The sequence below is a fragment of the Lepidothrix coronata genome, unplaced genomic scaffold (assembly GCF_001604755.1).
Source record: "Lepidothrix coronata isolate B3197 unplaced genomic scaffold, Lepidothrix_coronata-1.0 Scaffold103, whole genome shotgun sequence".
Taxonomy (NCBI): Eukaryota; Metazoa; Chordata; class Aves; order Passeriformes; family Pipridae; genus Lepidothrix; species Lepidothrix coronata.
In genome coordinates, this window is record NW_016690283.1 from 204,525 (window position 1) to 217,938 (window position 13,414).

Genomic DNA, 13,414 nt, shown 5'->3' on the forward strand with positions numbered 1-13,414 from the left:
TCAAGGGCATGGTGCAAGAGGTCAACAAGAGGTCTCCCACCAACCTCTAAAGACCCTGGATAAAGCCCCTGGTTTGACAGGGATGCAGCTATATCACTTGGCTTGTTGGTAAGTAGGCATTAAAAAATTGCATGAAAGCTTTGAAATAGCACTTGTCTTAAAACCTCACAAGGTCTCACACTTTGCTTGTCTTTTACTAAGTGTGCTTTCTGAAAAATAAATTAAAAAAACTCTTCTGTGAAAAACTGGCAGTGCAGAACAATACTTTACTCTGATCTTGTTTAGGGTAAACTTTGTGTGGGTGACATCAACAGACAGCGATGACATGAGATGGTGGAGCACAAAGGGATCAAGTTCTGCCTCCTCTACACTCTTGTTGATATGGAGGACACACATCAACTGCTTGGCTTACACTGATGAAAAGGAAGTTGATTTTGTTCTGAAGATGGGATTTTTATTTTTTTTAAGAGATTCAGCTCATCAAGAGCTTAGGAGTTCTGGATGGGTACTTACTATAATTTGCAAAGCCAACAGGTATCAGACATATCTGCTTGGGGCTAACAGATGCAAGATATGACAGACAGGGGACACACCTCTTTACTGGAGCTGCAGAGATACCCTAGTTCCTCTCAAATGGCACCAGACATTCAGGACTAGAAAGTCACATGAAGGGGCTGAGTTAGCTTTAGATTAAGAGATGTGTGGATCTGTCTACATGTATTCTATCTGTCAAAGCTCCCACATGAGGCAAAAAATGGATCTTGGATTTAGAATACACTGGAAGGAGAATAAACCTCTTCCAAGCCCCATATATTACCGATTGGATCATCACTGGCTCAAATAGGTATTTTGACACTTGATTTTCTTGTATTTGGCTACAATTAGACGCATGCATTTACTAGGCAGAGATGTCTAGTGTAATTGTAGATGCAAAGAGGTGTCCTTCCTTGACCCAGCTGTCATCTCAGTAAAAAAAAATCCAAGTCACTTATAAGATCTGTGCAGATGTGTCTACTGGATCTGCAAAGCTAGTGTAAAATTCCAACATGTAAGCAAATTCTGCTAGAAGTAGCTAACCTATTGCCAGGAGACTACCCTGTCTCTATAATCAATGGAGAGAAAGATGCATCTCTAGTGATTCATTTAATCTTAAAGGATGTTTGAGACATTTGCCCTGTCTTCGTTGACCACAGGGCTGGACTGGACTGGATGACAAGTGTAAAACAAGTAGCAGGTAAAACCAAATGCAAAATGAAACAAACCCAAAAGACTCAGACAAAAGCAGTATCCAAGTGCTTTCATAGGTCTAGGACTCAATCTTATGTTCAGCAAAATCAATAGCTGACTTCGTTAGGAGAAGATTCATAACCCCTCACCATAGGGAAACAATATGATGTATTGATTGCTCCTCACCCAATATGTGAAACATGTGATCAGCTTAATATACTCAAAGATCTCATTAAAATAAGGATTTGTCTCACACTGTAAAAATTGGGCAATTGATAAATAGGATGAATTAAGTCTAACTATATCAGGTTAAAATAAAGCAAAGAGAAAATGTCCTATGGTTGTAATTTGGCTATCAGTTTTAACTTAAGTATCAGGGGCACCTCATGACTGAACACAATTTGATAACAGTACAACTCCATATGTCTGGTTTTTACAGTTATATTCACCCAGATAAGAATTCTGTTTTAGCCAATGTAAGTTAAAGCTGTGTCTTTTGTTTGGCTTTGTGCTGAGCCATGGCAAAACCAAGAAAAAATAAAAAAGTGTACATGTAAAAAATTTACCCAAAACACTCACTGTCTTGTCTCTAGTAAGTAAATAAGGACAGATGAAATACTAACTGCCAATTACATAGGTGACTTACTGAGGACCAACATTTTATTTCCAGAAGAAAAATGGGATTCAATTTTCAAAGGTATTTAAATCCCTTGTTGTATATTAAAACATTTCACAGGAAGGCAGAAGCAGAAATTCAGCTGGAATTGAGTTAAATGCTCATCTTCTACAGTAACTTACTCAAGCATTGATCCACCCACATCCACCTCACATCAAATTCCTTTGAAAGCCCACCCTTCACCCAGGTGGCAGCCTATGTCACACTGAAAGTTAGTTGGATTTAGCTTTCCAACAGACAGCTTTCCTTTGTTTTCTATAGTCAGGCACTGGGATTCTCAGACAGTCCTTCCAGGCATCCAACTCAGACTGCATGACTAAATATCTTTATAAGCATGGTAGTTATTGGCCAAGTCTTTTCCGGAAAACAAGAATTTGCAGAGCCTAAATCCATATCTAAGATACTTAGTAATTTCACAGTCTAAAAATCCCTGCCTAGCAGTAATAATTTTCAGAGGTTACATATCGTATCACCAAAAGAAAAAAAAAAAAGAGACTTAGTATGCTTCTACCACTCCCTTACTTTTATTATGAAACTCGTTTTAGGATAAGGAAGAAAACCCAAACAATGCTCCAACAGTTCTTTTCCACTGAAATGAAACACAACATTTTATGTATAAAAATTATTATTTTATGTTTACTTAAAAATGTTATCTAGAATAATAGCTAAAAGAAAAACTACCCCATCTAAAGAGAAATTTTAACCAAAATAACAGAAATGGTTTTTAATAAATGGGAAAAAGGTCTAATTTGAACTGTGGAAAATGAAAGAAATTGTATTTCTTCTTTTTTATAAAAAAATATTATTAATTTCCTTTAACTGGTAGTGAAGGAAATATAATTATGCCCTCAGTAAAGAAAGCATTAGAACAAAACAATAAAAAAACAAAAAAGGAGTTAGTATTAGGGTACTTCATATAGTATCTTTTAGCTACCATTTAATAAGAAGAATTTTGGCATCCTGATTTAGAAGTCCATACTAATGTGCTCATTGGTTCAGTCCTGTAGCATAAGAATATTCCCATCTCAGCACATCCATAGGTATAGGTGCACCTGTCTCTGTATACTCATGCAAGCATTTATATATGTGCAGTTCTTTCTTTTTACAGATGCACACCAAAGGTAAGTTTTCAAAGAGTTTTACCAGCCTGGGCTATATTAAAGGAGGATAAGGAAAAATGGACAAATTAACCAATAGACAGTGTTTTGCCAGATGTGGGCTGGCACAGAGCATTGCCACTACACCTGCCCTCTGGCCTGGGACTGAGCCACTGAGCTGTATCTGAAACGTTTGCAGCAACAGTAATATCTACCTTTGGTAATGAGACCTTGATCCTCCTTGAGAAAGTTTAGCATCTTGCAGAATCAGGTCCTATGATGACTGAAAGCAATTTAGTTACTTTAGAAATGAGAGGACTCTGCTTCATTGCTCAGTCTCCCTTCTCCAGGTACTCTGCTGCTGGAGCTGCTTTTCGCTTTAATGTTGCACTCTGTAGTAGTTTTGTTCCTGGAAACTAACATGTAGGAAAACAGAAGGATGTTTTGTATCTGCTAGGTCATCTAGAGAAAAATACACAACTGGGGGCATTCCCCTTCTTCCTATTCCATTCTTCATAAAGTCAATTAAGCATGCTAGGAGTTCAGAGATGTCTCATACACAGGCCATTTCAGAAAAGATGACTCAAACATGGACCCAAACAGGAGCCCATGAACTCTCTTATTCATCCCCTCCTGCCATGCCAAACAAAGCAGCTTTATCTGGGGAAAGGAAGAAATAAAAATAATTTCTTTGCCAGGATTTTACTGCAAAAATAAAGCAACATAAAGGGAGCTCAGCTAATCACAGATCACAGATTATTCTGAGTTGGAACCCACAAGGATCACCAGTCCTATTCTCAAGTGAATGGGCCATACAGGGATACAAACCCACAACCTTGGCATTATTAGCACCACGGTCTAACCAGCTGAGATAATCTCAGGGTCACGAATCCATTATTACACATCTCATTACACAGAAACACTCTCGGTAATCACATGAATCAGCCAGCATGTGGCAAAAGGGCTATTGTTGACTATGATTGAGGAAGAACAGCACTAATAGTAATTTCAATATAAATGGCTTCATAAAATTGCTCAGTTAAGAGGTGGTCTCACATATTCCTCTTTACATGAGAATGATATAATTCTAAGATTGCTTTCTCTTCACTGGATGCTCCAAAGATGTGATGCAGAACCACCATATCCAAACTGTCATTTATTTATTCTTCCTTGCCTTCTCTCTCTCCTCATAAAAATCCCCCAAATAAACAGCTACTTACCTTTGAAATGCACTGCCTAGAAAAATAGTATCTGTTGCATGGGTAAGCTCATCTCTAGCTTGCTGTGGCTTATTACCTCATACTGTGATTCTTTGATTTTACATAAAAAGGACCCTCATGTGGAAACCCCAGGATGACTGCACAAGGGTGTAGGGCAAAGAAAGAGATTCAGCTGTACAATTAATTGTCTTGAATTAATTCTTATCAAGAGTACTGCAATGAATAAGGGTTTTTTTTCCCCTTAACTGTAGGCTTCATTCAACTACTGTCAGAAACCTGCAAGTCCTACAGAAAATTCTAGATGCTCTTTAGAAGCCCTGAGAAGACAGATGTCACATGGAAACAATACAGTGTGCAAACCTGCCTTGCTGGGACTCCTCCATTTCTGACCCTTAGGATGTCTGTGACGGAAAAAATGTTTTTCAAGCCTCACATTGTAACCATGCAGCACAAGTAATATGTGTGGAATTCAAGTCTTCAGTATTGTTCACAATCAGGAAAGGACAGAAGACTTTAGAAAAAAGGAGAGAAGATTAATTTGAAGTAAGAGTATTCTTTTTTGTTTCCCTAATGTAGTTACTTGTAAACAGGGTTGTTCGATATCAGATCTATTTAGCTTTGGAGAAGGTATTCCAACTTCTACAAACAAGAAATACCAATCAATCTTACATGCAGTTTTGGGAGGGTTTTTTTGAGTATTTGGATTTATTTTTTCTTTTTTTTTAAAAGAACTTGCAGAAGGTGTGCATCATGTTTAAGAGTAAACTATTTTTGTTTTTCTCTCATCTATGTATTTCTTTTTTTCCACAGCAGCAACAGTGTTTAACCTAAGTGCATGATAATCCTCCATATAGCATGAACAGGCATATGCTGCATTTCTAAAATTTCAGACAAATATAGAGCACCTAAGTCCTAGCAGCTTCCTAAAACCCTTGGAGATTCAAGCTACTATTTTCCATGCTTCAGCTAGTTATGCTAGAGTATGTTGGGTCTACATAGCCAGCCTTACAAGATGGAGGTGGAAGAGGTGAATGGGAATGACATTTATTATTGATACATATATTGTTGGAAAAGTACTGAGAAGCCTAAAAGTTACAGTAAAAGGACAGGAGGTTGGGGGAAGGAGCTTAATGAGGACAGTTTTATTCTCCTTTACGTCATACCAGCTTCTCATCTGGTATGAATTAACGTAACACCATTTAAATCAATAGACAATATAACAATTAATAACATTTGAGAATTTGGCCAGATTTTTATGATTGCTGTAAATGAGCCTATGAAATAAATCAAGTGTTTTGGTCTCATTCTTTTCCTCTATCCTGTCCCAGTACCTCTAGAGCTATGTGTTCAGCTACTTTACCTGTACTTTACATAGTCCAGCTCTACTGTAAAAGTGATAACTTAAATAGCTCCAGAGAAAAAAACACAAATAAATGTAGGGACTTTGAAACATCCAAGAACTGACAGCGGACACAAGGTGTGCATGTGGATCTTATTTTGTGTAGGGTGGGATAACAGGTCTCTTGAGCTGAAGAAGTAAACTGTGATTGCCAGGTTCTTGTGCAAAGAATGAGGCACTGTGATTGTTCTCAGTGTTTCCTGTGCAGGGCGGTCTTTTCCAAATGGAATAGCAAAAAATGAACGTTTAAAAAAAATTTTCCAAAAAGAAAATAAGGAAGGAAGAAAGGAATAAAAGAATAAATAAAGGAAGGTTAGGGAAGTAAGAGTAAGAATAAATTGCATTGTCCATCAGATAAAATATTCCCGTTTGCACTCGCTCACTGTGTTCTGCAAGTCAATGTCAGCTTTAAAGTTGCTCTCGAGGTTTTCTGGGTATTCCTTCTCCTTTTTCTGGCTACTTCGATGTGCTTGTTTGTGCTGATAGAGGAATCTGCTCATGATGGCAATGATGCAAAAGATGATGAATATCACAACTGCTATTACACCTATAAAGAGGCAAAAAGAAAGGATAGAAAGAGTAAAAACCAAAATAGAAAGTCCAATTACCTCAAAAATGCATTACCAATGCATAGCAGCTAGTAGATATGATAGATCAGTTCATCTCAGTCTGTACACAACCATATGCCTCTATCACACCCTCCATGGCAGTTTTTATTTCTATTTTTTCATCTTAAGAACACTTAAAGCAGCAAGTATTGATGTAATTGACCTAATTTCCATCAAATTTTGCTTTCACTGGGAGTAAAGTTGGTTCACTGTGTTTGCTTTTGAAAAGCTAGATCTGTATGTTCATACAAATTCTCGCTCTGTCATATTTTCTTCTATGTTATCTCTGGAAACCTTGCATGAACCTCGTACACTTTAATTTATAGCTTTTAGATATTATCAAAGGCAGCTTGTTACAGGGCACCCTATAAAATAAACAGAGATAAATTGTCTTCTAGGCTGTTAAAGGAAAATTCAAGCCATACATGAAATTAGGAGGACAATTTTCCCTAGTATATAAATACTTTCATATGATTTAGCATATATATACTTCCATATAACCTGGTGAGTTCCCCTACACCACCAGATTGCAAAGAGAGAGCTCAAGAAGTATGGGATATATGAATACTGTGTAGAGGGTCTCAGCAGGGCTGTGTCTAAAACAGTTACTAGTTAGCTGGGTCTTAGAACACAGAATCACATGGAATCCGAGAATGGCTGGGGCCTCTGGAAGTCATCTTGTCCAAATCCCCTGCTTAAGCAGGCAGACAGACAGAGTTGGTTTATATTTTAGAAGACTCAGGTTCTTGATGATCCATGTATGTCCACAGTAATCCATAATGCAGTTGCTTACCTAGGGAGTTTGATACAGGTACGCGCTAATAAATAGAGCAAATATTAGACCTGCATCATATTACAAAAAAAAATCAGCTAGGTTTCATGAAGCCCAGATTTAAAGTCTCCTAGATGTTTGCTTTGAATTATTTTTCTACTGTAATCTTTAAAAACAAAGTTACCTCCAATCACAGCTGAATCACTTCTGACTGCATTGGTGAGAGGTTCTCTTTCATCTGTCTTCCCGAAAGGATCTGCAGTTGGTTAAACAAAACAGAACTTATTTACTGTATCACCTGTGTTCATTTTCTCTGTGGCATAGACAGAAGTGTCCTCTTACTCTCATGAATTCTAATTTGTTTTCAATAGATGGGATTTGGGGGATTGGAGAACTGAACCAGAAAGCTCTTAAAAATAAAGTGAGTTTGCAGAACAATTTTATTCTACAACTTCAGGAACAAAGTCTGTTAAGGGTATATTTAGAAGGAAACAAAAAGACTCACACTAACATCTGAAAGTGATGTTTCAGTTCGTCAGAAGAGTCAGAGAGACATTGGAATTAAATAGCCCATTAGGAGCTTTTCTCAGTCAGAGCTGTATTATTTTTTTTTGTTGTTACCTAAGAAACAATTTTAGAAAGAAGCCAAAGGAAAGGGACACTAGACAGATTTAGACATGACCTACATTTGTAGATACAGATATTAAAGTTGAATTCAATCCCACGAAGAGAAACAGTCTCTGCTTAGGACAGCTTCTTGGAAGGGATGTTTTTATCTCTGTTGCAGAAATGCAGTGGTCAAGTTGGATCCAAAACAGAAGGGGATCAGTAATAAATTCCTATATTAAAGGCTCTCTTGTACTCTGTCTATAAATAATTATCATTGAAACACTGAGCCAAATAGCCCACGACCTGTTTCAAATTCAACTCCAAATCCAAGAGGTCAAGCCCTCCTTGAAGTCAGTGGAGTTAAAGCAGTGTACTTTCTTTTTAGTACTGCATGTTTCAGAAAATGCCACGTTTTTTTACTGCTAACTGAATCTAGCTTTTCTGCACCTTCACATTTTTCTGTTCTCTTCATCTTACTCTCTCCTTTGACAGGATTCATATTTGTGTTTCTCTCCTTTACAAGCCCCCAGAGAATGTATGTAGGGAGGGAGTTAGGGATCACTGTCTCTTCTATGTACCGTATACTGATTTGCCAAACTGATTTCTGATGCAAGAGATGGAAGCCCAATTGAGAAATTTGGTGTTGCGATGTTTATTGTAATTGAACATCCTTGCCTTAGTGACTGATTCAGCCACATTTTGGTATGCCATTGCTGAAGAAGATGAGTTTTATTGAAACAAGCGACAATGTAATATTTGTGCATCAGGTGGTCCTGAATTTGTGATGATGGTGGCTTTGGGCTATTTAGGTTCTTAAAGGGTACACTTTTTCCTTAGTCTCTACATCAGTGATACCAGCCCTAAAAAGATGTAGAAGGCATGAGCCTCCAAGAGGCTTTGATGTTCTAAAAGATGCAACTCTACTTGCTAGTTTTAGGGGTGGAAGGATTTCTAATCAAACACATACATACCGAAAGTCAGGGTTCCCCATACATGCAGTGCATGACTCATGACTGAGCTACAGACACAAAAGGGAGTTCTGGGGCCAACTGAATAGCTCCAATACACCCATTGTCAACACTGAATGTTAAATGCCAATGACAGATTTGAACACTCAGATTGAGGGCTATTTACAAGACCCTCCTTGCTTGGATACTGTGGCCCTAGAGTGACATTCCCAAGAAACAGTCACAGCAATGCTTCATCTCATCTGCTACATTTGTGGGAGTGGAATGGGAATAAAAATGTATTTTTACACACACATATATATATATAGATAGCATCATAGAAAAGGTTATGTTGGAAAGCAAATCTGAAGGTTATTTAGCCTAATCTCAGGCCTTTGAGCCCAAGGTCAAAATGGCCAAATTAAAAATTAGATCAGGGTTGGTAATAATTTTGTACATGATGAGTAGATTCATCTTGCTTTATTTTTCAGTATCTCAGAATTAGTGATATAAACCAAAATTAGTAATTTAGGCACCTTTTATTTAGTAAAAGAGGAAAAGAATCTAAGAATACTTTATACCCTAAGATTGCTGTCAAAGATTGACGGTGTGACTCACCTATTTCTTTCCACAAACTAGGAGAGGACAACAATCTTTATTTCAGACTCAAGATGATTTACCTTTCAGAGGCTGGAAGTTTGGTGAGGTATTTTTTACCCCTGCCCTCAGCTGACACCAGTGAAATCAGTTACAATTAAAAATTCACATCTGTTCTACAACAGTCCTCCTGTACTAGAGAAAAATCTCCAGCTGGTATCCAGTGCATGGTAGTAGTCGAAAAGAGTAAAAAAAACCTATTAAGCATGTATGAAAAAGCATGAAATAAATTTCTACCTTAAAAATTATGTAAGACATTATTCGTGCCTAAAAGATTATGTAAGATTTGACACTAAATGTGACTAGCACTCCACTATTTTTTGGCTACTGTTACCAGAATTTAAGCACTGAGAGAAGACCAGAACAAATGTTGAAGATCAGTTTCAGAATGAAGGCCAACAGATACAGGCCTTAAGAATTATATTTGCCTGAGAAATAAAATCAGTATACAAGTAGAGGAGGGTTTGTTATGGTGCAGTAGATGGCATACAACAGCAGAACCATTTCCAGTGGGAATACAATAAACTCTGAAGCCAAGGGAAAGCAATATTGGGTCTCATTTGAGACCTGAACAGGACATCCTTCTTCTTTTAGATAAAACTGAGGGTGGAAGCACTCCTGAGGTCAGAAGGCCCCTTAGAAATCCTCTAATCCATACCCCTACTCAAACCAGAGCCTACTACAGCAAGTTTTTCAGGGCTGTATCCATTTGGGTTTTGAATATATCTAAGGATGAAGACTTCACAACCTCTCTGGGCCTCATGCCACCTTTGGTAGATATCCTGCTTATTGGGATGGACCATTCTTGATCCTGGAGGAGATGATCCTTGAAACAAATCTCCTGGATCCATCTTCTCACCAGGGCAGTATCCTGTCGAATTCTTCCAAGCAGGTCCATGAGCAGGTCAAAGGTTCTTCTGCTGAAGTCTGGGGTTGCAGTCATGCTTTCTGCTTTTTGCCTTCTGCCGAGGGTCCTGAACTTCACCATCTCATAATTGCTACAGACAAGCCTCTCCTGGCACACCCCTAGCCAGTTACAACTTGTTTGGAAATACCAGGTCCAGCAAAACTAGCACAGTGAGAAAGGGACTTCATCGTTTAAGATGCCTTTCTGAAGCAAAATCTTTCTATGTAGTTTCTGACTTACAAAAGTGTTTGACATTTTTTACTTTAAATGCATGAAGACCTGCTCTTCAGCTGAAGTAGACAGACAGCTCAAGACTACACCATTCACACAGTTGAATCTGCTCTGTCATTTTAAAAATATTTTAGTATTAAGAAAAAATACCATAGTAAAACTCCATTATCTCACTGCCATCAGTGTAGAGTTCAGAATACCAAAACCTCTACACGTGCCTCAGCAAGGAAGAAGGTGATCTGCAGATTTTTACTAAATATAAAAACCACAGTAAGTCACCTTTTATTCTGTGTTTCCTAATCAGAAAGAGTGTATTTGGATAACTGAGTCATGAGTGAATGGATTTTATTCCATATCTGTCTGAGAGGAAACTTTCTTGAACACGAGTATTCCTTTCTAAAAGAAATAGCTTCAATTGTTTTCAAGTTTTAAATATAGAAAGCTTTTTTCACACATTTAAAGAGTTTTCCTAGAGGGCTTTTTTGTTGTATCTGTACATTAGAAAATAGACAGAGACATGTACAGTCTCCTTTGAAGTTCTGTTTTTCTTCTCAGACACTCAATAATGAGAAATTTGGAAGTGATGAATTGAGATATGAGCAGTAAATCTGAAAGTTAATCCTTAACTCTGTTTTCTTTTTATTTCTTAAAATGTGTCCTTTCCATGTATAAATGTAATTCTCAAGTACATCTATACAAAGAATAATTTGCTACAAATTGGAATTTTTTTTAATAAGACTCTACCACCCAGCGCTCTTACTGTAGCATTTAAATACAAGAAGTCTTCAGAACTCACTCATTCTAGAGATCTTATTCAGGCTTTAATCAAATCCAGTGTGAATAGTGAGACAGTAATGTCAGTTAATTCATCATATTGAGAGGAAATCATATTTTAGAGCACAGAGTGACAAAGACAGGGATGAGGTTTTATAATAATTCTGCATTTCTGATGTAACACTGCTAAACTTTGACAATAGTGTGCAACTGATTGTGAGCTTTAAATATTTAAGTCCGAATGCTACACTCTGCTCTGCGTTCTGTCCTGCAGTTCTGAGCCTCAGGTCTTACTGCTTTCTAAACTCCTTAGAAAAATGAGATCATTGAGGTGACAGATCACAGGGCAAGGAGTTCATATTTTCAGTATCATTGCCCATTCAGTACTCACAAGACACATTCCTTCCGTGCATCAGAGTAGATACCTTAGACAACTCCAGGCAGCGAGAGGAAAGTGGGGGGCTGGGGAGAAGCACACACACACTGCCAGCAGCTCTCAAGAGTAATCAGCAGCCTTTTTCCCTATGCAGAATGCTAATAGCATCATTTGTTTTCTGCTGAATATCTTAGGCAGAAGCTGCAGGAAATGGGGATTTGATGCAAGTACAAATGTCAAAGGAATTGTATTATGATCTAAACCAGAGTTTTATTAGTTATCAAAAAAGAGAAAGTGGCTTTAGAGGTCAAGGTGCAAAAAGCTACCCTTAATTTGTACCCCTTTCTGGTCATTAAGAATTCTACCACATCCACTGGTGAATAAAGCAGTAACTTGATTGTTCCTGTTCATGGTGACAACACTTCCAGCTGCTCTCCATTTCCTTCTCTGCATACAAATTTGCATATGCAATATACTTAAGATTCCCAGAGGACAGTTTCAAGATTGCAAAAGATATACAAACTATTGGGATTATTTTACTGGTACTGCTCAAGTCCTGCTCTTTCTCTTTAGCCTGAAAGAATGAAGTACAAGCATTCAATGGAAGTCACACACATGTGTCAAGGGATTTTTACAAGAGTTTTTGTTCATTTCTGACAGGGTGGGAACAAATTTGCCTTGTTTGTTCTATGACTTCTATTGCTTCATCACCACTAGGATATGGAATGTGTGTAACATTTATGTTCTCCTTTGAGATCTGCAGCACTGGAGTTATCTGGAGTGGACAGGAATGGCAAATCAGGTGCATAAGGATATTCCAATGCTGTTTTTGCTAGGGCTTTGGGACTTTTTTGCTTGTTCTAGGCATGTTTTAGGCAATCCAGGAACTTAGACCAAGAAGAATGACTTTTAAAGGAGCCTTGACTTATCCTGGTGCCCATTCTCAACACCCCTAATTCTGAGAGAAAAGGCAACTTTCCAGTTCCAATATTTATACTGTCACAATTGCATTACAGCAAAAAGGAAGGAAATCTGACTCTACAGCATCATTTAAACTCCCCATTCCCCTCTCAGCAGGACATACCTGATGAAGAATATATTGTTGTTGCTGTGTTCACATCAGCATCCATTATGGATGCACAGCTGGATTCAGTCAAGGAACCTTTGACAGTCACAGGAGCAACGCTGGGATGGCGTAAGGCAGCTTTCAGGGGAGCAATGTGGTTGTACTGAACAGAGGACAAGCAGCCAGTGAAACCATAGGCATTTGCCTTTGAGACTTCAGGGTCCAGTGACAAACTATCTGCAGTACAACAGAAAAACACACTGGGAATTAACTATTTTAGGAAGGCATTAAGAAAATGAATCCTTTTTTGCCTTATCACCAATTTTACTTCTTTTACCCAGTATTAACTGTTCAGTTTCTCCTTCAGCAGCCTGTAAGTTCTCCCTGTCCTAACCCATGAGGTTCCCAACCCCAGTCCTTCCTCTACAATGCTACTTACATTGAATTAAGTTGGTTTGGACATAAAAGCCTGCATTACACTTCTTTCCTCATCCATTTTCCTTACCGTCTGGACAATATCTACCACACCATAGCTTCTAACCATGACAATAACTGTAATAAAAAACAATAAAAGAACAACACCAAATACCACAGGATTTGGGGGATGATGCTCTTTAACTTTTTTTACATCTGTCAATAACATCAGTTTCACAACTATTGACTGTATCTTCAAGGCATTCTGCCTCTTCCACTCTTCAAATGAAGGACTCTGCTCTCTGTTGTCTGTCATACAATGCTTCATGTGACCTAATACTGAAAGGTTTGCTAAAACAGGTTCCCATCCTTTTCCAAGAGTTTATTATTGAAATTTTCTGGTGCCCCTATCATGTTACGACTGTTTTACAATC

The 13,414-nt window shown here is 38.0% G+C and overlaps 1 protein-coding gene across 2 annotated transcripts in view; it reads right to left on the reverse strand.

Annotated features, from left to right (window-relative positions):
- Positions 1 to 1,072: 1,072 nt before the first annotated feature.
- Positions 1,073 to 13,414, reverse strand: part of CNTNAP5 (contactin associated protein like 5) — a 288,828-nt gene continuing 276,486 nt past the window's right edge. For both annotated transcript variants that reach the window (XM_017823576.1, XM_017823577.1), the window contains 3 exons: positions 12,585 to 12,803; positions 7,184 to 7,255; positions 1,073 to 6,166 (listed from right to left, as the gene is read on the reverse strand). In XM_017823576.1, coding sequence (XP_017679065.1) covers positions 5,970 to 6,166; positions 7,184 to 7,255; positions 12,585 to 12,803 — 488 coding nt within the window. In that variant the 3' untranslated portion in view covers positions 1,073 to 5,969. The remainder of the gene's footprint in view (positions 6,167 to 7,183; positions 7,256 to 12,584; positions 12,804 to 13,414) is intronic.